The 26,091-nt window shown below is 36.1% G+C and overlaps 1 protein-coding gene and 1 pseudogene across 3 annotated transcripts in view; both read left to right on the top strand.

The window, feature by feature from the left end:
• The window catches only part of SLC30A7 (solute carrier family 30 member 7), an 85,315-nt gene that overhangs the window by 24,715 nt on the left and 34,509 nt on the right, over window positions 1-26,091 (top strand). For both annotated transcript variants that reach the window (XM_035017909.1, XM_035017908.1), the window contains exons 6-8: window positions 2,768-2,911; window positions 7,875-7,925; window positions 11,628-11,763. In XM_035017909.1, coding sequence (XP_034873800.1) covers window positions 2,768-2,911; window positions 7,875-7,925; window positions 11,628-11,763 — 331 coding nt within the window. The remainder of the gene's footprint in view (window positions 1-2,767; window positions 2,912-7,874; window positions 7,926-11,627; window positions 11,764-26,091) is intronic.
• On the top strand, window positions 17,502-23,189 carry LOC118020259 (annotated as a pseudogene). The gene is made up of 2 exons (XR_004681842.1): window positions 17,502-17,532; window positions 21,429-23,189. The product of XR_004681842.1 is annotated as a receptor of activated protein C kinase 1-like (transcript).

Here is a 26,091-nt window from a genome sequence, read left to right as displayed (position 1 = left end):
TTTTTTTACCATAGGGAAATATTTTTCTAAGCCCTGCTGAAATATAATCTGTAAGTTTTGTATGTCATGTTTTTTCATATCATTTTTGTCATCTCAAAGTATTTTTCAGTTTCCTTGTGATTTCTTCTTTGAACCATTAGTTATTTAAGAGTGTGTCCTTCATTTTTCTTCTGTCGTTAATAATCTAATTTAATTCCATTGTGATCAGATGACACACTTTTTAGGATTTCAGGTTCTTTTCAATTTATTGAGTCTTATTTTATGACCTAGCATTTGGTCTGCATGGATAAATGTACACTTGAGAAGAATATGTACTCTTTGTTCTATAGATGTCTGTTAGGTCTAATTTGTTCGTAGTTGTTCAATCTTCTAGTTTTTTGTTGATGTTCTGCCAAGTTATCTATTTGTTATTGAAAGTAGGTATTGAAGTCTCCAACTATTATTGTTGAATTATATATTTTTTCAGTCAATTATTTTAGGTTTTGCTTCATGTATTTTGGAGCTGTGTTGTTCAGTGCAATATGTTTATAATCGTCATATCTTCCAGATAGATTGAATATGTTATTATATGATCTTTTTTTCTTACAGTAATTTTTGGCTTACAGTTTATTTTGTCTGACATTATGATAACCATTCCAGCTTTTTTTTTTTTTTTTAACTACTTGCATGGTGTATTTTTCTTCCTATCTTTTTGCTTTCAACCTGTTTGTGTCTTTGACTCTAAAGTGTGTCTCTTGTAGACAGAATGTAACTGGATCATATTTTTTTTTATCCATTCTGACAATCTCTGTCTTTTGATTGGGATATTTAAACAATTTACATCTCATGTAATTACTACTAAGGTAGGATTTACATCTGCCATTATAATACTTGTTTTCTATATCTTCTGTCCTTTTTGTTACTCTATTCCCTGATTCCTGTTTTTTAAATATAATACTTTCTAGTGTACTTCTACTTCTCTTGTTTCTTTTACAAGTAGCATCTTAATTTAAAACAGTTTAGTTCAGATTAATAGTAATTTAGTAATACACAAAACCTTTGCTCCAATATACCGCCATGTTTACCTCTCTTCTTCATACTATTATTGTCATACAAATTTCATGCTTTTATGATGTCCATCAATACAGTTTTATAATTATTACTTAATACAATTGTCTCTTGAAACATACAGGAAAAGAAACGAGTCATAAATTTAAAATATATTTATCCTCTGTCATAATTGCCTTTACCAGTGCTCTTTATTTCTCTGTGTGGATTTTTGTTACTGTTTGGTGTTCTTTCATTTCATTTGCAGGTAGTGTTTTTGTTTATGTGATAATGTCTTATTTCTCCTTTATTTTTAAGGGAGAGAGTTGAGTTTAGCATTCTTAGTTGAGTCTTTTTCTAACATTTTGATTTTGTCATCCCATTGGCTTTTGGCCTCCATGGTTTTTGTGGAGAAGTCACCAGTTAATCTTACTCAAGTTCTGTTATACATGCTAAGTTATTTTTATCTTGGTGTACAACTTCCAGTGTCTCTGACATTCATCAGTTTGACTATGGTGTTTCTAGATATGGCTCTGTTTGAGTTAATTCTTGGATTTTCCTAAGTTTCTTGAATGTGTAGATTAATATTTTTCATCAAAGTTGGGGTTTCTAGCCATTATTTCTTCAAATATTTTTTCTGTCTCTTCTTTTTTTGGGGACTCCTTAATGCTTAATTTGGTACATTTGATGTTTCCACAGGTCTCTAAGGCTATGTTTATTTTTCTTAATTTTCTTCTTTTCTGCTCCTCAGAGTGGACAGTCTCTAGTGATCCATCTTCCAAGTTTGCATAATTGTAGCTCAGATCTGTTGTTGAGCACTTCTAGTAAATATTTTACTTCAGTTACTATATTTCTTTAATTCCGTAATTTTTTGTTTGGTTCTTTTTTTATAATTTCTCTTTATTGATATTCTCTATTTGGTGAGTTATTGTTGTTATACTTTAATTCTTTAGACATGGATTTCTTTATTTCTTTGAACATATTCTAATGGCTGATTTAAATAAAGTCTTTGTCCAAAATCTGGGTCTCCTTCAGGAACATTTTCTGTGGGTTGCTTTTTTTTTCTATGTATGTAGCATACTTTCATCTTTCTTTGCATGTCTTACAATTTTTGTCGTTGTTGAAAACTGGACATTTTATATTATAATGACTCTGGTATCATTACTTTACCTCTCCCTTCAAAGTTTGTTGCATTATTTTGTTTTTGTTTTTTCTAAGGATTCTACCTGCTATAATGTAATTCTGCTGATCTTTTATCAAATACAGTGCCTTCCCTGCCACTGCCTCAAAGTGACCGTATGCATACATTTTGTTTTACTTTGATAGTATATGTAATAGTACTTTGCAAAGTTTTAGCTAAGATTTTTGTCTGTGGTCTTCACTGCGTTATCCCCAGTGCCTAGAATAGTGCCTCTAACATAGTGTGTTTCAAATAAGTATTTCCTGAATGAATGAATGAATGAATGAATGAATGGCATTGTCTAATCTCTAAATATTTCTGTGTACCTCTCACTTATTTTCATCTCCAGTAAAGTCTACCACTTCCCTCCATATTTCATTTCCTTCCCATACTCCATGGTAGGAACTCAATCAGTTTTAATGAATCTATAATACTTTTTACAAGTAGATCTTTACTTAATTGAATCTCTTTTTAGAGCTAATTCTTTTCACTGATATCAGTATTATTGTAACCATTTATATAATATAGTTTTACATACTTTTTGTTCTAACTACTTTTTAGGCCATGGACACAGTCATTCCCTTTTTAATGGTGTTCTGGATCAGGCACATGGCCATGGAGATCACTGCCACAGTCATGAACTGAAACATGGTGCTGCACATAGTCATGATCATGCTCATGGACATGGACAATTTCACTCTCATGGTAAGTACAGCCAAAATACTTTCAAATGGACAGCCTTCCAAATATACAGAAATTTTGTATAGATTACTCTTTTAGTTGAGATAATTTCTTCAAAAGGTTTTGTAATCAACTTCCTTTCTAATGAATCAGACTAAATGGTTCGCAGGGCTTGTTCATTTTTAGTATATAATGAAATTAACTCAGTATAATGCCAAGGATATAGCTGTTTTTCAGTGAGTATATTATACTATGTGCTACTATTTTAAATGAGCTTCAGTGAATGAGAAACAATTGCATTTTAGCAAATGAAAATTATAATTTTTTAAGTACAGACAAGATTGGGTGCGTTTTTTAAGTACAATAAGGCCTTTTGTCCTACATAGGCTTATAAAAATACAATAGGGGTTTTCAGTTTTGCATATTTTCATTGTAATTTTTGGTGAATATCACCCGATACTTCCTTGTGCCCTTAGAAATCTTTGTATGCTGGAGTACCTGGGTGGCTCAGTTGGTTAAGCATCTGCTGTTGTCTCAGGTCATGATCTCAGGCTTCTGGGATTGAGGCCCTCCTCAGCAGGGGAGTCTACTTCTCCCTCTTTCTCTGCCCCTCCCCACTGCTCAGAGTATAGATTAATAGAAGTTACTTAGATACCACAGTCAGATTATCTTTAAATAAATTATATTCTCAAGTATTGTCTATACCTGCCAAATAGAATCCTCAGACTTTTGATTTGAAAATTGAAAAGGGAATTGAATATTAAGTCCCTAATTTATCAGTCTCTAAAATTTGCTATATTTTTGTAACTATTATACTGGTATGTTTTATTTATTACTTCTTATTTATTTTTAATTCCAGTATACTTAACATACCATATTACATTAGTTTCAGGTGTACAATATAGCGATTCAACAATTATATACATTACTCAGTGCTCATCAAGATAAGTGGACTCTTAATCCTCTTCACCTGTTTCACTCATCCTCCCACCTGCCTCCCCTCTGGTAACCATCAGTTTGTTCTCTAGTTAAGAGTCTGTTTTTTGGTTTGTCTTCTTTTTTTTCCCTTTGTTCGTTTGTTTTGTTTTGTTTTTTTGAGAGAGAGCATGGGTGAGTGGGGGAGAGGGGCATAGAGAGAGAGAATGAGAGAGAGAGAGAATCATAAGCAGGCTCCATGCCCAGCACATGGAGCCTGATGTGGGGCTTGGCCTCATGACCGTGAAATCATGACCTGAGCTGAAATCAAGAGTCGGATGCTTTACCAACTGAGCCACCCACGTGCTCCCATTTGTTTTGTTTCTTAAATTCTATGAATGAGTGAAATCCTGTGGTATTTGTCTTTCTCTGACTGACTTATTTCACTTAGCACAATACACTCTAGCTCCATCCACGTCATTGCAAATGGCAAGATTTCAGTCTTTTTGATGGCTGAATAATATTCCAACGTGTGTGTGTGTGTGTGTGTGTGTGTTCACACACACCACATCTTTATCCATCTGTCGATGGACACTTGGGCTGCTTCCATAATTTGGCTGTTGTAAATAATGCTGCAGTAAAGAGTGGTGCATATATCCTTTCAAATTAGTGTTTTGTATTTTTTGGGTAAATACCTAGTAGTGTGATTACTGGATTATATGGTAGTTCTATTTTAAACTTTAGAGGAACTGTAAAAAACATACTGTAAAAAACCAAGAGTCAAATTCTTAACCGACTGAACCACCCAGGTACCCCTAGAATGAAAGTTCTATATTACTCTGAAATATATTCATTAGACTCCAAAGAACTTAGTGGTTTGAGACCCACTCTCACCCATTCAAAACTTGTAAATAGTTATAAATTTAACAACATCCTGTTTCTCCTTGAATTTTTATTTTCATTACAGAATTTTATAATAAGGGATTATATTTGGGTTAAGTTATTAATTGATCATGTGTTCTACTTCTTAGCAATAAAATAGGTATATAAATTTAAATTTTTTATCTAGAAACATAAGACTTAGTGTTTAAACATTTCTTTTGGATGGAGTTATTGTAGTTATTTTTTTTTTTTTAAGATTTTATTTATTTATTTGACAGAGACACAGCGAGAGAGGGAACACAGCAGGGGGAGTGGGAGAGGGAGAAGCAGGCTTCCCGCTGAGCAGGGAGCCCGATGCGGGGGCTCGATCCCAGGACCCTGGGATCATGACCTGAGCTGAAGGTAGACGCTTAATGATTGAGCCACCCAGGCGCCCCTGGAGTTATTGTAGTTATTACTAAAAGTCAAAGTAATTCTATTTTTAAAATGTTGATGCATGTATAATCATAAAAGGCAACGTTTTACTTAAGATACATATATTAATGCAATAATTTGAGCTCTTTTTTTCTCAATTAGTGTATGGAAAAATGACACTGACACTTATCAGCATAAAAAAGGTTTTGGCAATAATTCTGTTCCTATTTTCTAGCTTTATAATGCAAGTGCTAAGAAACCTTAAATAGAAGAAATTCTGTTTATAGCAGTTTCGGTGAATTCTTTGAACACCTTCAGAATTACATTCCAAAAATTACTTAGTGATCTGTTATCAAAAATTATTTTTGATAATCTATAAATTGGCAGCTTCATTAGCTAATCCTTGCATTCTATTAAAAACAGTTGGAAACTGTTGCTTACAAAAGGATTTGCCAGCTAGTCAGTAGAGTCGTTGCTTTTGTAGCATTACCACCAATATTTGCAACTGACCCCTTGTTTGTTGCCCTAGAATTTTTTTTATACCTTGAGCAATGCACTGTAGTAAGATTCTAAATAGGTGAAAGGTAGCTTTTCTTTTTGGCCAAGGGGGAGAAGGATAAGTGGCAAGGAAGAATTTATATGACATCAGGGCACATGGAGATCATAGTAACTAGTAAAAGGAAATGTTAGGCTTCAAACACAAGGAAATCTGACTCCAGGGGTGCCTGGGTGGTTTAGTCGTTGAAGCATCTGCCTCTTAGTTTTTTATGTTGGTTGAGTGTCCCACTCTTGATTTTGGCTCGGGTCATGATCTCTGGGTCATGGGATTGAGCCCTGCATAGGGTTCCTTGCTCAGCGGGGAGTCTGCTGGAGATTCTTCCTCCACTCTCTGCCCCTCCCCCCTGCACTCTATCTAAAATAAATAAAAAAAGGAAATCCGACTCCAGAATCTTCTCTTTACTATTATTTCTGCCTTCAGTATATATTAGCCAGTATGAGGATACAAAAGTAATAGGGCCATGATTCCATTTTGCTCTTAAGAGACATCATAGTCTCACTGGGAAATGCTGTGAGCTCTATATTTATTGAAATGCTACACTGTCAGTAAAGCTAGCTGGTTTTTGTTTGCTTGGTTTAACTGCTCATATCTCAGTGACTCAAGCAGTAAAAGTTTATATCTTGCTCTTGGGTTGATGGGGTAAAGGAGGGTGGGTGCTGTTTTTCATTCAATTTAGGGATCTAGGTTCCTTTCATCCCTGGGATTCTTGACCCTTGGAACCTCCACTGGATTCCCTGCATCTACCCGGAGATAGAGTACATAGAAGATCATATGGGACATTTTTATGAGCCTAGAAGTGGTTTACTTGTCATAATTATTTTTTTTTAATTTAATTTATTTATTTAACAGAGAGAGAGCACAAGCAGGGGGAGCGACAGGCAGAGAGAGAAGCAGGCTCCCCGCAGAGCAGGGAACCTGTTGTAGGGAGCCTGATACAGGGAGCCTGATGCAGGGTTTGATCCCAGGACCCTGGGATTATGACCCAAGCCAAAGGCAGACGCTTAACCGACTGAGACACCCAGATGCCCTACCTGTCATATTTCTTTGCTTAATACTGTTAAATATATCATATAACTCAAGAGAGCCTGGGAAATGTAGTTTATTTGTTTACCAAAGAAGAAGAAGAAGAAATGGGTGATAAACAACTAGCTAGTGTCTACCACAGATAACAAATTTTATATCCAGAAGGACTTTTCAGATTTTACATAGGTGGGAATTATATTATTTTACATAACCATTATATTAATATAGCAGAATACACCTTTCCAAATAATTATGTCAAAATTACCGTCATTATCTGGACCTACTACTTATAGACAAATCTCCTCCCTTGATCAGGAGCTGAATTTTTAGAACAGTTAACACTTTTGACAATTAGCATGATTTTTAAGGTGACTATGTCTTTCTCCCCACCATAGCAGTGCCATATCCAGACAGAAATCACTGTGCAGCCTTAGGCTTTTATGCCTCTTCTGGCATTGTTATGAGCTCTATCAAAGTTGTAGTAAGGATATGTCAGCTCTTCGGTACTATGGGCCAAGAACCATGACCCCAGGCAGGCTTTCTGTTAGACATGTTCAGAAAGCTTGTCAGGCCTCCTGATGATCTCAATATTGCTGATCTTTTACCTTGTTTACCTATGTTTTCTGCCTTTATGTTAAAGCTGATAGTATCTTCAGAGTCAGTATAGAAATTGCAGTATTTTTAAATTTTTTTCATCATAAAGGCAAAATGAAAAGTATTTTTATCTCTTCTGTTTGAAAAGCTTGCCACATCCATCTAGAAGCTATTGGAAAGCTCTTGTTTGCCATAGTCTGTTATCCTGGATGCTGTCCTGGCTTTATTTCTTGGATTTCTTGTAACTTTCAACAGTAGATTTGTTTTGTCTGAGTTTTCCAGTTGTAAAATTAGTGTAGCAAACTGTAGTATAAGGTATGTTATGAATAGTAGAAGACTTTCACAATGTTTTTAATTTACTATTTTTACCAGTATGCTTGATATAATAATTTCCTAAGTACTGTATACCATTTTGAAATTGCCCGTGTCTGTCTCCATTAAATTATTGTATTAAATTTAAAAAAGAATTTTGTAAATCTGATGTGGCTGTATAGTCATGCATCCTTCATGATATATTTGAATGAAAAATTCTCTGAATTGCAAAAATTGAATCGGTAATTGAAGATATATTTTAAAATAATTAAACTTAACTCTCTACAGATGGTCCCTCCTTAAAAGAAACAGCAGGACCCAGCAGACAGATTTTACAAGGTATGACAAGTAATTTGTGTATTTCTCAGTTTTATGAAACAGGTTTCATTGTGTTGAGCTAGCTGAAGTTTTCCTTTAAGAAAAATATGTAACAGTATTTGTGTCTAAAATATTATCTTTCTTTGTGACTTTTTAAATATATACTATTAGTTATATTAGCATACATTCTTTTAACTATCACTTGGCTATTTCCTTAGATTTAATAAGATTACGGTAGTTAAAAACTGTACTGCTTAACTATAAATAATAGCCATGCCAATGACTATAGTAACACCATAGTAATATATTTGCCTCCATAGGATTACTAAATAAGAATATATATATATAATTTATTTTTCTTATTTTGCATCTGATAATTTTAATATGTGAGTCATTTGGGTTCTAAATCTTTGCTTTGTTGTTATTGATCCTTTCCTCTAGCCAGAGGTCATATTGAAGATGCTGCAAATAACTGAAAAATTCAGTTAACTCAGTTTTCATGTGTGAGTACCCACATGGAAACTTTGAATACCAGACAGATTTCCCTATCCTTGAGCTAACTACTGGGCTGCTGCAGCCACCATAAATTGATGGATACTCAGAAAATATAAAGTAATTTTCATAACGCTCATATAAAAGATAATTAGGAAGGCAGCTCTAACCTCCCTTCCCTCAACTTGTGATGATTTCCAAAACTAAAAATAAACTCCTATTATCAAGGCTAATTTATAGCATTGGATATAGATGCATTACATATGCATGATTATAAGCTATTTCAGCAAATGCTGTTCTAAACCAATTCTATATATTTTGCAAATGGAAAACTAGGAACTGGAGGACACATTTAAGCCTCCTGAAATAAACTCCTCAGTATGGAGGAGCACATTCATAGTGGGGGAAAAAAAAAAACAAGAGCTATATCAAGAAATAGTGGAGAAAAATAGGCGCAGTAGAGATTGGATCACAAGCTATTGAGAAAGTCAGATTGAAGTCAAAATCTAATAAAAGCAGGAAGGTGGGGAGCTGGGAGTTAGGAAACTTTGATGATGAAGTCTAAATAGAAATTCAGAGCCAGGGGCGCCTGGGTGGCTCAGTTGGTTAAGCGACTGCCTTCGGCTCAGGTCATGATCCTGGAGTCCCGGGATCAAGTCCCGCATCGGGCTCCCTGCTCTGCAGGGAGTCTGCTCCTCCCTCTGACCCTCCCCCCTCTCATGTGCTCTCTGTCTCTCTCATTCTCTCTGTCTCAAATAAATAAATAAAATCTTTAGAAAAAAAAAAAAAAAGAAATTCAGAGCCAAAGATTGGCTCCTACCCCAAAGAAACTATCATAATTCACAGACAAAACTGATTTTCTCTGCTTTGTAAAATTTTATAATGTATCATTTTACATGACATGTAAGCTCCTGTTTAGCCATCATCATTTGATGCCTATGGATATGACAAAGGTCACACTTTGCATTATATATATATCTTTTAATATTAATATAACAGAGTTAACTTTTTAGAGCAATTTTACATTCATAGCAAAACTGAGCAGAAGGTACAGAGATTTCCCATATACCCCTGTCCTGGGGATAGCATTCCAAATTGTCAGAATCCCTTAGCAGAGTAGTACATTTGTTTTATATATATATATAGTCTCTGGCTGGAGTGTTCTTGGGCAGTTAAAATATTCGTATCCTTCCAAGTCTTCTAAGGCTTTCAACTTTTATGTAAGTTAAACATACTAGTTTAACTTCTTTCTTTAGTGATTTTTCTTCTTGAAACAGTTAACTAGAAAGTGAGAAGGGCTTAGGTAATTAATGACATTTGCTAATAAAGCCACTTTTCAGGTTGGCACATAAGATGTAGTCAGGGACTTTTCAGTCAAAGAAAAATCAAGAACAAATGATTCTTTTTCCTTTCGATTATTTAGAGCTGTTTTTATGTCTGATCCTACTAAAACACTGATTAAAGAATATAAGGGCTTAAAATCACATTTCACTTAAGAGTTTTGAAGCGTAGGTCCCTTCAGTCTACTTTGATGGGTATTTTTCTTCAGTTTTGTTTTTTAAACTTAATGTGGCCTTGACACTTACTAGTCTGTTTAATTCTTTGCTATTTGAAATACCCTAGAGGAAGAGTTGTTTCCTCTAAGTATGCTTTGGCATAATATTTTTGTTACAGGAAATAGAGCCATTAGCTTTTTGAAGAATAGTTATAAATGTCAGTAATCTATACGAATGAAAAAGTATATTAAGTACTGCAGGATGAATTATATTTGGTATAATACTTGATATAAAATTATACAGTAGAAGATGAATCGAAGCATATTTTCCTAGAGCACATTAAGATTTGACTGGACTCAGTAATAGTCTGTTTTTAAATTATTAGAAAGTGTTTTCAAGTTTTAGTAAATCTGTGTTTTACACCTAGAAAAATGGTTTGCCTTTAATAGTCCAGTGAATAATAAAGTAGAATAAGTATTTCTAAAGTAGGTATGTGCTTTTTATGTATTATTTCTTTTCAGATAGAATAAATGCTATTTTAAAATATTCTATTTTTAGTAACGTGGTTTAAGTTTGTTTCAAAGACAATGTCTGTATACAGTAAATTTTACCTATTAAAGATCTAAATGTTGAATAATTTGTTGTCTTAAGTCTGTTTAAGAAATAATATATTTTAAACTTCTTGATTTTTTTAATGGTTTTCCAGTCAATTATTAAATGTTAATATTTAACGGGTTCTGGTTCTGATCTCACTTCTGACCACAAATTAAGATTCTGTGCCCAAATCCAATGCGGGGCGTGAAGAATGTACTCTCATAAGCAAGCAGTTCTCTGATACCTGGAGGTCAGAGGGGGCTGGGACTGAAAGTTCCAACCCTCTAATCATATGATTGGTTCTCCTGGTATCCCATCCTTAGGTGGGGTCCAAAAGTATATTAACATTAACCAGAGACACCTTTGTCACTGTCACTTAGGAAGTTCCCAGGGTTTTCCAGAAACCAGGATGAAGACCAAATATGTATTTCTTATTATAAATCACAGTATCACAATATTGTATCTAGGTTTCAAGACAGAATATCAGTATCCTAACAATTTAATATTTATTTATTAGAAGTTTTAAAAATATTTTATATTTGCTTTTAAATATTCAGATCTCTACTTTCTTCCTTATCAGGTTTGAGCTTAGTGTATAATTTAGGTAACAAAACCTTCAGGATAATTAATAAGTATACCAGGATTTATAGAGTTAGAGTCCATAGGAAATTTAGTCTCAAGTAGTAATAATTTTAATTACCAGCAGAGGGCTCTGTGTGTACAAATATTTGTAGTTACAATGTTTCTTGAACAGTTCTTTCAGCCTAATGCCATTTTCTTTCAACAAATTATTAATTAACTTATGGAGCCTTTAACCAGAGATGAATGTGCTTAAAATCAACTTATTTCTGTACTTACTTCCTCATCTATGTTATACCAAAATATTAAGGATCATTAAGAACAAGTATAATTTATGAATCAGATATTTTGAACCCTGCTGATTTGAAAAAGGAAAGATTATTTCCATTCCCAGAAGTAGTACTCTTACTTCATTACTAAACAATGAATCTATATTCTTCCTGATTTCCAGATTGGTATTTAGTTTTTTATATATAAAGTCAAGAATATAGTTTTAAGAAATATTTGTATTTTTCATTGATCAGAAGATACTATTTTGATTCTGATTATGCTTTGTTTCCAGGTGTATTTTTACACATTCTGGCAGATACACTTGGAAGTATTGGTGTAATTGCCTCTGCCATCATGATGCAAAATTTTGGTCTAATGATAGCAGATCCTATTTGTTCGATCCTGATAGCCATGCTTATAGTTGTAAGGTAAGTGTTATATGTTACTTTCAGGTATTAAAATGAGAAGTGAGAAATGTGCTACTTAAATTACAGATCTATAATACAAATTATGATTGTGTTGGCTTTCCTTTGGCCTTTAACAAATTCCTATGTAGATTATTTCTCTTTTCATCTTCCTATTTTTTTCTGTTTGCCATTTATTTCTCGTCTAGGTTTTGAGGTTTCTTTTTGGTATTTAGCAATTAATCTTTTGGGATTGTAATCCAAATTAATAGGATCTTTTTTAATCCAACATTCTATCTGTAGAGTAGAACACTAATAATGTAAAATGTATTAACTATAGTTAGAATCTTATTCTATATCTTACACTATCAAATGCAAAAAAATGTTAAAGTCTCTTCTACAGCTATTTAATTTATAAAGTTACATTATCATTGCAAAAGTCTTATAAAAATGATTATTGAGGTATATAAGTGTCTGTCTCCCTATCTAGTTTTATAAAATTCTTGAGGAAGGGTCTGTCTTTTAGTATAGTTTATCTCTATTGTGCGAACATGTATGTAAAGTGTGTGTGTGTGTGTGTGTAAATTCTCAATAAATATTTGCTGCATTAGATTATATAGTATCTCATATTTATCACACTCTGAAATACATTTTTTATTGATTTAATTTTTATCAGAATAATGAAATAATATATTGCCTTTCTTTCACAGTCTTAATTATTTAATGTTAAGTATATATACATATGTCTTGATTTGACTGTTTTTGTTTTATTTATCCATAATGATTTTACTGTCAGCAAAACTTGCTTTCTAATGGTAACTAGAGGGCAGATTATGATGATTTTTACAGCTTATGTTTGAATAGAGTATACTTAATTATGAGGAATTATAATCTTATATAAAATAGTCATAAATATAGATTTTGAAGTTCTTACCTTTAAAAATGGTTATACATTTTAAACATGCAGATTATTTTTTAAGTTTCTTCAAATTATTTGTACTAGGAAGCAGCTCTGCTATGTAAAAGTCTTATAAAGTTTGGAAGTTTCTTCATCTTTGGAAATCTTTGTTTTGAGATAGAGCATGTGAGTGGTGGGGAGAGGGAGGGAGAGAATCTTGTTTAAAATTTTATTTATTTGAGAGAGGGAGCATGCCCATGAGCAGGGGGAGGGGCAAAGGAAGAGGGAGAAGCGGAGTGCCCCCCTGATCAGAGAGCCTGCCGTGGTCATTGGTCCCAGGACCCTGGGATCATGACCTGAGCCAAAGGCAGACTCTTAACTGACTGAGCGCACCGAGAGAGAGAATCTTAAGCAGGCTCCAGGCACAGCCTGAAGCCTGATATGGGGCTCGATCTCATGACCCTGAGAACATGACCTGAGCTGAAATCATGAGTCGGATGCTTAACCACCTGAGCCACTCAGGCACCCCCATCTTTGGAAATCTTTTTTTTTTTTTTTAAGATTTTATTTATTTGACAGAGAGAGACACAGCAAGAGAGGGAAGACAAGCAGGGAGAGTGGGAGGGGGAGAAGCAGGCTTCCCGCAGAGCAGGGAGCCCGATGCGGGGCTTGATTCCAGGACTCTGGGATCGTGACCTGAGCCGAAGGTAGACGCTTAACGACTGAGCCACCCAGGCGCCCCCATCTTTGGAAATCTTAACTATACTTCCTTGAAAGTTCAGCTTACATGTCACAGAATTCTATAAAACTTAACTCCTGAAAGATTTGGTAACTTGTGTATCTCTCTATTTGCATGTTCAGTGTTTATTTTGTTTTGTATTATAAGTTTTAGTTGCTTCTTATACTTAGAGTTGGATCTTAATTATTGCTTTTTTTTTTTTTCCTTGGCTCCACTATTACTATCCTAATTATCCTATCAATTGTTGCTTGGAAGAGCTTGGCTTCTCTGTCTCTCTCTAAACTCTTCTCCACCCTGTGGCCACAGTGATCTTTCTTAAAGGAAGATTATGGTACATGGAAATATTATATTGCTTTAAATTCTTCAGTGGCACTTTCTTACCCTCAGGAAAAGAATAAACTGCTCAATGGGGCGTTATGATGTTACTTGTTTACTTCTCAGTCTTTCTCTCATCCCTTCTCAATTTATATTCTCTCCAGCCATATTAAATTACTTTAGGGGCACCTGGGTGACTCAGTCGTTAAGCGTCTGCCTTCGGCTCAGGTCATGATCCGAGGGTCCTGGGATCGAGTCCCGCATCAGGCTCCCTGCTCGGTGGGGAGTCTGCTTCTCCCTCTCCTTCTGCCTCTGCTTGTGTGCTCTCTCGCTCCTTCTCTGTCAAATAAATAAATAAAATCTTTAAAAAATAAAAAATAAATTAAGTTTCCTGAAAATATGTTATGAGCTGTCTGGATTCTGGGCCATATTTCCTTTCCCCAAAGTACTCTTACACTGAGTGCCTGTCTCCTCCTCCTCCGAGTATGTCCATCATAACTGCTCATCCTTCAGATCAGATTTCAGTTTAAACAGCCCTTTCTTCAGGAAGCATTTCTTGATCGTCCACCTCTCAGGCTGGGTTAAATATACTTATAGCACTTTTTACTATTCCTTTCATGGCATTTACTTACCAAATTGAAATAGCCCGTTTCTTCTCTCTTATGCTCCATGAGGGCAAGTTGTTTTTTCATTGTTGTAAGTCAGCACCGGACTCTGCCAGGCAAAAAGTTTGTGTATTTTGGATTTGAATCAAAATAAATTCATGTTTTTTCAACCTTGGAGAATTTCTTTCTCTGTTCCCAAATAGGGAATTTTTACTTAGTTCTATTCCCATTCAGTTAGTCCACAAATATGAATAAATAAATACATACCCACAACTTTTTTACTGAAATATTACACATTTGTTTTTAACAAAATATTTTCAACAAATATTTATTAAATAGACCCTCTCACCAGAGTGGTGATACAATACTGTTTTAACAATCTTACATTATAGTAGGAGAGAGAGAGACATAACAAACAAATTAATAAATAAACTACACAAATATCAAATAGTTATTTGTAGTATGCAGAGAGTTAACATAGGATATAGTGATTGGGTTGCTACTTTAGACTGAGTGATAAGGGAAGTTTTCTGGAGAGGGGGGCATTTAAACTGACCTGAATGTCACAGGAATGTCAGAGGAAGAGCATTCTGTAAGGAACAGCTAGTATCAAAACCCTCTAGAGAAGATAATGTTGGCCAATATGGCTGAAGTGTAGGGAGTAAGAGGAGAGTGGTTTGAGGTAAAGTTGGAGAGATAGGCCTGGGAAAATGAGCCAGAATTAGGAGTATGGGTTTTATTTTTACTGCAGTGAGAAACCATAGGGAAGTGACATTATTTGATTTGTATTTTTAAAAATTACTTATGGCTGATATGTAGGTAATGAATTATAAGGGGGCAAGAGTACAAAAAGGCAGAGTAGCTAGAAAGTTATTAGAGTCGATGAAATGGGAGGCCATGGTGGCTTGGTCTGAGGTACTTACCTAGAGCCTGGAGAGATATAGATAAAGTTAGAAAATGCTTTGGGCTTAGAGCTAATAAGATTTGCTTATGGATATGAATGTTTAGATCAGGGTTGAGTAAAAGAAAGGAATCAAGGATAATTCCTAGAGTTTTTATGTGAGCAACCTAGTGAATGAAGGTGTCCTTATTAAAGAGGAAGGATTAGAGGAAGAATAATGTTTGTTTCTTTTTGAAGAGCACTGCAGATCAAAAGGTCTGTTTTGTTTATGAGTAAGTTTGAGATCTCTCATTAGACATTTTTATAGAGATCTCACATAGGCAGGGAGGTACAAATATGGAAGTCTTGGGAGAACTCAGCTGAGTACAAAGGATTGGAAATAGTACACATGTAGATTTAAAGTCATGGAGTGGCATTTATTTGGCATGAATCACAATTCCCACCCCTTCCATTTTCCTGGAAAACATCCTTCTTTTCTGCAGGACCCAGTTTAGCTTCAGGGTTCCTTTCAGTATAGTGTTTCAAGCAGCCACAACCAATCAACTACAGTTGACTTTCAAGATAAAACCTATATATCATCCTTATTAAGTCTTACCAGTCTATTTATAAAACTTCTTCTCACTAGTTTACATAAATATATAGTCTCAAATTCATATAATTTGATTCTTTCTCATTATTGTTAAATTTTAACATTTTTATGTGTTCTTTTCCATTGTTCTGATAACAAAAGTAATACATTTGATTGTAAAAAAAACTCAAACATTACTGAAATGTACAACTTATCTTGGAAATGTTCTCATAATCTCACCTCTTGAAGATAAACCAGGAAACTTTAACATATCTAAAAATCATTGAATAATGGGGCACCTGGGTGGCTCAGTCGGTTAAGCGTCTGCCTTCGGCTCGGCTCATGAGCCCAGGGTCCTGAGATCGAGCCCCGCATCAGGCTCCTTCCAGGGAGCCCGCTTCTCCCTCTCCCTCTGCCTGCTGCTCTTCCAGCTTGTGTTCCCTCTCTGTCTCTGTCAAATAAATAAATAAAATCTTTTTAAAAAATCATTCAATAAATGTTTTAGTGCATACTCTGTGCTAGACAGTAAACAACATAGGCAAATACCCAGCCCCTGCGGAGCTTATATTCAAATAGGGGTTACAGTCAATAAAGCAGATGAACATACAGATAGATGACATAATGTCTTAGGGTGGTGAATGCTATGAAGCAGGGTAAGGGGGTGCTATTTTAGAAGGGCTTGCAAAGTCCTCTGCATAAGGTGACAGAGCCCTTAATAGTGAAGGAGAGGGGCAGGGGACTGTTCAAAAGAAGATTATTCCTGGTAGAGAGAACATCAGGTAAACACATCAGATGGGAAGCTGCCTGACATGTGTAAGGAGCAGGGAGAAGGACAGAAGTGCAATATACAGGGCAGAGTGTAGAGTATCTAGAGTTTGGGAGGAGGTTGGGGTGGAAGATAAACTGTGGGTGTCATCTGCTTATGTATGGTACTTAAAGCCATGAGATTGGATGAGTTTTCCCGGAGAGGGAGACCTGGTGGAGAGGAGAAGAGGTCTGACGACTGAACCCTGAAAGGCAGGGCACAGGGCGTAGCTCCAGCTGAGGAGGGTGGCCTGTGGGATGGGAGGAGAGACGCAAACACACACTGTCTTAGGAGCTGCGTGAAGAAAGCATTTCAGACAGGAAGGAGTGATCCACTCTGTTAAATGCTGCTATGACTGATAGTTGGTAACTGAGCCAAGACACTCAGAAGGGTAATGAGGAGGAAAGCCTGTTTGGAGGAGCTTCAGGAGAGAATGGGAAGGAAAGAAATGGGAGTAGCAACCATAGTCAACTCTGCTTGAAGGCCTTTTGCTGTAAAGGGGAGCAGTGTGATCGCCTGCCAGTGCCGAGGGCCCCTTTGAAGTCTGCAGTCATTAATTTAAAGTGAAAACCACCAGCACCGCTGTGTATTTTTTTCTAGTCTTGCTCAGCTACTTGATAAAAGGTAGGGAATAGACAGATTGAGCCGTTTGGGGTGTTGTCAGAGGAATACTGACAGTGAGAAAGGAGCACAGCAGGGTTTTCGCGGTGGGAAATGAAGATTTAAAGGTGGTAATAGAGGCTGAAAAAGAGGAGAAAAGTGAGAAGGTTAGTAGGTCGGAGCTCTGGCAGGAGGGTGAGTGCAGCAAGTAGGGGATACGCAGGCTGTGAGAGGCTTGAACTTGGCATCTGCAGGTCTCAAGTGTGGCTGTAGGGGTGGATCCAAGATAAACTTGTCAGATAGAGGCCTGTGTGCTGGATGGACTGCCCACATGGGTGTTGAAACTAAGAGTCATGAAAAAGGTAGAGGTGAAAAGAGAAGCCCAGGGCTATGCTCTTTAGTGACTGAGGGGAGCTATCCAGAGTCATAGCACTGGGAGTCAAGATGGGTAGAGGGTGGAATAATCTGATGGCCGGGAACTTAAAGGAACTTTTTTTGTGGGGGGGAGGGAGTAGGTGGAGCTAAGATCTGGAAATAGTAGTGAGGACGTTTACCTCATCACAAACTCCACTAGTACGTGGAGTGTGGGAGAGAAAAGAGTGCTGTAGGGACAACAGTGTCCTCAGGCAATAGCCAGTTTTCAGGTAGAGCATGAGTAAGTCTTTCATGCAATGATAATAAATAAAACAAGGTACAGGGCAACACATAGAATGATTCATTATTATAAAGAGTCTATATCTAAAATACATATTTCACTTTACATGTATCGGGAAAATATCAGATTGCATATATATACATATATGTTATTTAGGTCTCTCTGGGTGGTGCCATTGTATTTTATATTTATTTTGGGTGGGGTGATGCATTTTTAAAATTGTGCTTCTTTCCTAATGTCTCTAAGGCAAATCAACATTTCTGACTTTACCTCATAAACATAATTTTTTTAATAGAGGGCAATAAAAAAAGTAATAGCTCCAGAGGACAAAAATAAAGACATTCCAGTTGTCTATTTTTATGTTAAGAGAGCAAACTTAATTTACTAAATGTTCATATGATAATGAAATATTTGTAAGCAGATCACTCGAGATGTTTTTCAAATTGTGTAAGAGTTTGCCTGGTTAGCCAAAACTGATTTTAGGAAATACATGGAAACTCTTACCAACTCAATAAAATAGAGTATAAAGAAGTAATTTTCCTTACCCTTAATTTTATATGTATTTGCAGTTCACCAAGAGCAAAAGAAATAATAGGACTGTATATGTTTTCTGGACCTAAATGTTCCACGATTGGGAACATGCCATGAAAATAGACGTCTCTCCCTTGTAGGCTGCCCAGTGTCCCATTTTCACTTTCACAGTGAAAGTGATTTCTTAGAAAAAGTTTTTCTCTCAACATTTTCTAACACAGGCAAAGGATGCTTTAAATTGCTCAGTAAAACTGAGTTGTGCTGTGATGAATTTTGTTTCCAAATGAAAAGCAGGAGATCCAGTACAACAGTGAGAGTGTCATTTTTTTATCTTCTGAAAATACACTTCTTTTAAGAGATTTCAGAGTTGTTTTGCTCCTTTTTTCCTTAGTAGTTGAGTTGGAATGGAAAGTGGATTCATAACTTAGCATACAGAAATCTGAACAGTTAGTTGTAGCTTTGAATCACATTGTGATTTATTTAAAAGGGATGCCCTTTATATAGATCTGTAGCTTGATTTTTGATTCACTGAAATAAAAGAGGTACCTATGCATGATGGGAAAAAATACATAAACAGGATGCAGAAATAAGCTTTGTTTCTGGTGTGGTATTTTTGAAGCTGTGCTGCAATTTTTTTTAAAATCGGTCTTCTACAACTCACCAGTTACCACCTTGTGGTGCTTTGTACCGTTTTACCGTAATCATTTGTAAATACAAAGAAAAACTTTTAAACAAAAGAAATCGTCTTTTTGTTAGGTGTAAAAGTTTTTCAAGAAATATATTTATTTCTTATCGTTTTGAAGAACAAAATAGCCCAACTTGCAGAGGCAAACTAAAGTACAGACTTTAGAAATGAGAGTAATGGTCATAAATAGAGATATGAAATGGAAAGAATATGCACTAATGAAAACAAAATTATATACTTGAAATTCTAAATCATAGGTGATCATCATTGTTAATGAATACAGGATTTGAACCAGATACTGATTTTGATAAACCTTGTTGATTCTTTGGTTAAATAATTATTTGTGATAATAGATAATTATTAACTAAATAGATAAATAATTATTAATTAAAAAGTAGCATTTTTTTAAACATGTAAGAAGCTGCCATATCTTCAAATAGTCATATATGTAAGAAATAACGGGTTTTTTTTTTCAAATATGGTTTTGCCTAATAATTTCCTTTGTGACTCATCTTTCAAGTGGTTATAATTTATGAACTATACTTCTGGGGTAAGGCAAGCAGTTTCTTAAGATTTTACCTTGTTTGTATGTGTCTATATTGTAAAACTGAATAAATGGGAACATCATCATATAATAACTATTTTTAAATATATATAAAACCATCATAGTGAGAGCATTTATAAATACTGATTAGTCTAACAGCCTTTCTCAGTGAGCATTCTGGGAGAGAATCCCTAAGGCATTCATTTGTTTTTAAGTATTAACCTCTCACCTATGCATCTAGAAAAGTACTGGTTATGTTACTGTCCTTGGGGAAATTCAGAAATAGTCACTCAAATTATTTTGTGTGTTTGGTAGTTCAGAGCATGAATCCTAGTTAAGAAAGGGTGGCAGACAGTCTTAGAAGTATTGGAAAGGGGGCTTCTGGGTGGCTCAGTACGTTAAGCATCTACCTTTGGCTCAGCTCATGATCCCGCCGTCAGGCTCCCTGCTCAACGGAGAGTCTGCTTCTCCCTCTCCCTCTGCCCTCCCCCTCACCCCCAGCCCCGCTCATGCGCACTCTCTCTCTCTCTCTCTCTCAAATAAATAAAATCTTAAAAAAATATATTGAAAGAGCAGAGCAAGCATGGTAATGTATTAGTGATCATTAGCTTATTGGACAAGAGAGTGTTTGAGACTACTTTAGACAAGAGAGTGTTTGAGACTTAAAAATTTGAAAGAAGAGGTTATTTTATGTAAAACCTACTAATTTATTTCTGTAAAACTCATGAAAATAATGGAAAAACTGACAAGCATAATTTAGTACAGTTACAGATACAAAATTGATGTACAAAATTAATACCCTTTATATATAAGCAAAATCCAGCCTGTAGATAAAATGTGGAAAACTTGTGTGAGGAAAAGTTTTTAAATGCTTCTAAAAAACACAAATGGACTTGAACAGAGCCTCTTTGAAGAATCAACATCATAAACATGTCAATTCTTAGATTTATTTAAAAAATTAAAACTATTCTAATAAAAATACCAACAGATTTTTTTTTTCTGGAGGGTGGTAGTAAAAGTTGATTTTAAAGCTTATAAAGAGGAAAAACAAGCAGGAGGAATGCCCAAGAAAACCCTGGAAAATAAAATATAAAATGTAAAGAAAGCCTTTATAGTTAAAATAGTGAGGTGCCTGAAGAATCAAATCTATGGAGCAGATTAGAAAGTCCAGAAATAGGGGCGCCTGGGTGGCTCAGTCATTAAGCGTCTACCTTCGGCTCAGGTCATGGTTCCAGGGTCCTGGGATTGAGCCCCACATCAGGCTCCCTGCTCCGTGGGAAGCCTGCTTCTCCCTCTCCCACTCCCCCTGCTTGTGTTCCCTCTCTTGCTGTGTCTCTCTCTGTCAAATAAATAAATAAAATCCTTAAAAAAAAAAAAAAGTCCAGAAATAGATTAAAGATTTTCTTTAAATTAAAGATGATCAGGGAGCCTGGTGCGGGGCTTGATCCCAGGACCCTGAGATCATGACCTGAGTTGAAGGCAGACACTGAACGGACTGAAACACCCAGGCACCCCCAGAAATAGATTTTTGTGCAAATACAAATTTAGTAAGGATAAAGGTAGCATTTCAAATCAGTGGGGGAAAGATGAGCTTTCTAATAACTGGACAGCTATTTGGAGAAAGATAAATTTGGAACTGAAGCTAATACTATGTATACCTGGATGAATTCCAAATTGATGAGAGCTCTCAAAGTAAAACATGAGACCATGCTAATACTAGGAGAAAGCATGTCTGAATTATTTTGTAATATGAGAATATTAGGGGAATAACTATGGCTCAAAACCTAGAATCAATAAGAAAAAAGATTGATGAATTAAGGTACATGAAAAAACTTTGGCATAGAAAAGAAAACATCAAAAGGGAAGTCAAGCTCTTTTCCTCAGCAGGACCTCAGCAGGAGCAGCTGTGGTGCTAGTCTCTTTGAGCTGTCCAACTCCATTCTTGTCGCCGCAGCGACACCTGCACTCGCCGCCACCATAACTGAGCAGATACTTGGTCGTATCCTCAAGGGCCACAACAGCTGGGTAACCCAGATCACCACCACTCCCCAGTTCCCGGACATGATACTGTCTTTCTCTTGAGAGAAGACCATCATCATGTGGAAGCTGCCCAGGGATGAGACTGATGATGGCATCCCTCAGTGTGCCCTTTAGGGTCATTCCCACTTTGTTGGTGATGTGGTCATCTCCTCAGATGGCCAGTTCACCCTCTCAGTCTCCTGGGATGGAGCCCTTCATCTCGGGGATCTCACAACAGGTACCACGGTACCACCACACGCAGATTTGTAGGCCATACCAAGGATGTGCTGAGTATGGCCTTCTCTGACAACTGACAAGTTGTCAGTAGCTCCTGAGATAAAAACATCAAGCTATGAATAATACTTGGAGTGTATGCAAATACACTGTCCAAGATGAGAGCCATTCGGAGTGGGTGTCTTGTGTCTGCTTTCCACCCGGTAGCAGCAATCCCATCATTGTCTCCTGTGGCTGGAACAAGCTGGTCAAGGTATGGAAGCTGGCAAACTGCAAGCTGAAGACCAGTCACATCGGCCACACGGGCTACCTGAACACTGTGACTGTCTCTCCAGATGGATCCCTCTGTGCTTCTGGAGACAAGGATGGCCAAGCCGTGCTGTGGGACCTCAATGAAGGCAAGCACCTTTATCTGCTAGATGGTGGGAACATCATCAATGCCCTGCACTTCAGTCTTAACTGATACTGTCTCTGTGCTGCCCCAGGCACCAGCATCAAGATCTGGGACTTGGGAGGCAGGATCATTATAGAGGAACTGAAGTAGGACGTTATCGGTACCAGCAGCAAGGCAGAGCCCTGCTAGTATACCTCTCTGGCCTGGTCTGCTGATGGCCAGACTCTGTTTGCCAGCTACACAGAAAACCTGGTGGGAAGGTGGCAGGTGACCATGGGCACCCCCTAGAAATATATGGCAGAGTTTTAGAAATAAAACATTGGTTTTCTGACTTTAAAAAACAAGCAAAATTAAAAGGGAAGTCACAGACATAATAAACTGATAAATATTTGTCACTTAGAACATGAAAGGCTAACCTCCCTAACATAGAGCTCCCCAAAAGAAAAAAGACTAACAGCCTGATAAACAAATGGGCAAAAGTGTAAGTTCATTTAGTTTACAGGAGAAGAAATACAAGTTACATTTAAACATATAAAAGTAGTTCAGCCTCACTCATAAAAAAAGAAATGCAAATTAAAACTACATTGAGACACCACCTCTCATCTATCAGGTGGATAAATATCCAAAAGTTTGCATAATTTTTTTGTCAAGGCTACAGGTAAAATAGGCAGAACATTGCTGACAGAAATGAGAATGGTACCAGCTCTGCAGAAAGAATGTTGACAGTATCTAGCATAATTAATTGTGTATTTATCTTTGATTAAGGAGTCCTACTTCTAGAAATATTTGTATCCTAAAGATGAACTGGCAAAAATATAAAAGAATACATTTATTCTTTGTGGCTTTATTTGCTATAGCCCAAAATTGGAAAGAACACAAATGTCCATCAGAAAGGGAATTCTGTGCAGCCCTAAAAAAAAGAATTCAGTTGGGGGAGGAGAGGTGACATCAGCAAGATGGCAGACTAGGAAGCCCTAGATTTCTTTCCTTCATGGAGTATAGAAATTTAACACAACAAACTTACAAAATAGATCTGTAGAAATCCTGAAACCAGTTCAAAGGTTCCTGCACCCCAGGCTAGCGGGAAGCCAACCATGTGGAGGCTTGATAGGAAATGTGTGACACTTTTTACTCTCTCATTAGAGCCACTCCCACCCCCACCCCTGCCCAGGGTGGAATGTTTGGGAGGAAAACCCCAACTCCCACATTATCCCTAGAGAGGGAAAGGAGTTGAATATACCTCCAACTGACTTTTGGGGGCTGCTGCCTGAGAGATAGTGTCTTTTTTGCTTGTATCCAAGTACTGATAGAAACAGAATGCCAGGTTGGGCATCCCTGAGAAGAATGGCCTGCATTAGAGTCTGCAGTACCACAGACTGACACTAGATGGAACCCCAGGACTGGATTTACTATAGCCTAGCTGGCTGCAATATTATAGACACAAACTCCTGAGTAGAAGCTCAGGAGCTCCTGAGTAGAAGCCAGCAACCCTCTTCAAACAGGGCAGATTACCTACAAAAAGCACATAGAGGACACATACCCAGAAAAGACTTTTGAGGTCCCCAGAATCTCTAGCCAGGCCTAGTAGAGAAAGTCATCCTTGTATGAAACTAGACCACAAAGTTTGGAGAGTTGGTTGATTGCTTCAGATGCCAAATCCCAACAACAAAAAATAAGACATATGAAGAAACAGCCAACTGTGATACATTTAAACTAATAAATTAGATCTATAGAAATCAAATCCTAAAAAAAAGGAGATATGAATTGCCAGATAAAGAATTCAAAATTACCATCATAAGGATACTTAATTAACTAAAAAGAAAGCATAGATAGACAAACAAAATTAGGAATATGATGCATGAACAAAATGAGAATATGAACAAAGAGATAGAAACTAGGAAGAATGGCCAAACAGAAATTCTGGAACTGAAGAATAACAGTACTAAATTGAAAATTTATTGGCAGGACTCAGTGAATTTGACCAGATAGAAGATAGAGTCAGTGAACCTGAACACAGACTTACAAAAATTACTGAAGCAGAGAAGGCAAAAATGAAAAATGAAGAGAGCCCAAGGTTATTTATGGACAAGAACAACAACATACAAATATGGGAGTCTCAGAAAGTGAAGAAAGAAAGGAGCAGAGAACCTGTTGAAGAAATAATGGCCAAAACTTACTCAAATTTGAGAAAAGAAATGGACATACAAATTCAAGAAACTTAAAGAAGTAGGATAAATCTAAAGAGGCGTACACTGAGACACATCATAAACTGTAAAATGTCACATGTAAAGTGAGAATCTTGAAAGCAGCACGATTAACTTGTCACATGCTATGAAGACCACAAAGAAAATGTCTATAGAATATACACAAAGGGAAATGGGAAGTGAATCAAAACATGTCACTACAGAAAAATCAATGAAACACAAAGCAAGAGAGGAAAAGAGGAACAAAAAGCTATTAGAAAACAATGAATAGGAATAGTAAGTCTTTTCATACCAGTAATTACTTTAAATGTAAACAGATTAAACATACCTATTAAAAGACATCGACTGGCTGAGTGGATTAAAAAAAAAAAAAGCATGGGGTGGCTGGGTGACTCAGTTGGTCAAATGTCTGACTCTTGATTTTGGCTCAGGTCATGATCTCAGAGTTGTGAGACTGAGGCCCATGTCCAACTCTGTGCTGGGTGTGGAGCCTGCTTACGACTCTCTCTCTCCCTCTGCCCCTTGCCCCTAAAAAAACAAACAAAACATGATCCAGTTTTGTTCTGCCTATAAGAGATGGACATTAGATCCAGATATAAACAGACTAAAAGTGAAAAGGTGAAAAAAGATATTCTATACAAACAGGAATCTAAAGAGATCGAAGTGGCCATACTTATATCAGACAAAATAGATATATTAAACAAAAGAGACTTTAAGACAAAAACTGCCACAAGAGACAAAGAAGGACATTGTACCTTGTTTTCACTTATGGATAGAACAACCAAGTAGAGGATCCATAAGAAAAGAGTAGTCTTCAACAATACTGTAGACCAACTGGGCTTAACAGAAATATGTATACCACTCCACCCAATAACAGCAGAATACACATTCTTCTCAAGCAAACATAAAACAATATCCCAAATAGACTACATGTTAGGTAACAACAGAATTTGTAACAAATTTTAGAAGATTTAAATTATATATCTTCTATGATCAAAATGGAATGAAACTGGAAATAACTAGCAGAAGGAAAACATGAAAATCCAAAATCATGTGGAAATTAAATAACCTATTCTTTAACAACCAGTGGGTCAAAGAAGAAATTACAAAGGAATTTAGGAAATATCCAGAGACAAATGAAAACAAAAACACAACATACCAAAACTTACGGGGTACAGTGAAAGCAGTACTAAGAGGGAAGTTCATAGTGACAAGTACCTAGACTTTAAAAAAATCTCAGCATATTCACATGACTTTATTTTATCTCATTTTAGTTTTGTGAAGAAAAAAAAAAACAATCAATGACCTAACTTTATACCTTAAGGAACTAGAAAAAGGAAACTAAAAAACTAAAAAGTTAGCAGAAAGAAGAAATAATAAAGATTGGAGCAGAGATAAATGACAGAATAGAAAAACAATAGAAAACAACAAAACCTAGAGTTGGTTTTCTTGAAAAGATTAACAAAACTGACAAACCCTTAGCTAGATAAACGAAGAAAACAGAAGATTCAAATATCTAAAGTTAACAGTGAAAGAGGAGACATTACAACTGATGTCGCAGAAATAAGAAATAAAAGGAACTACAATGAACGATTATATGCCAACAAATTAGAAAACTTAGAAGAGATGGATGTATTTCTAGAAACATCCAACCT

The sequence above is a fragment of the Mirounga leonina genome, unplaced genomic scaffold, assembly GCF_011800145.1.
Source record: "Mirounga leonina isolate KUSES-001 unplaced genomic scaffold, KU_Mleo_1.0 Mir_173, whole genome shotgun sequence".
In the NCBI taxonomy this organism is placed as follows: domain Eukaryota; kingdom Metazoa; phylum Chordata; class Mammalia; order Carnivora; family Phocidae; genus Mirounga; species Mirounga leonina.
This window is presented reverse-complemented; position numbering and strand designations above follow the sequence as displayed.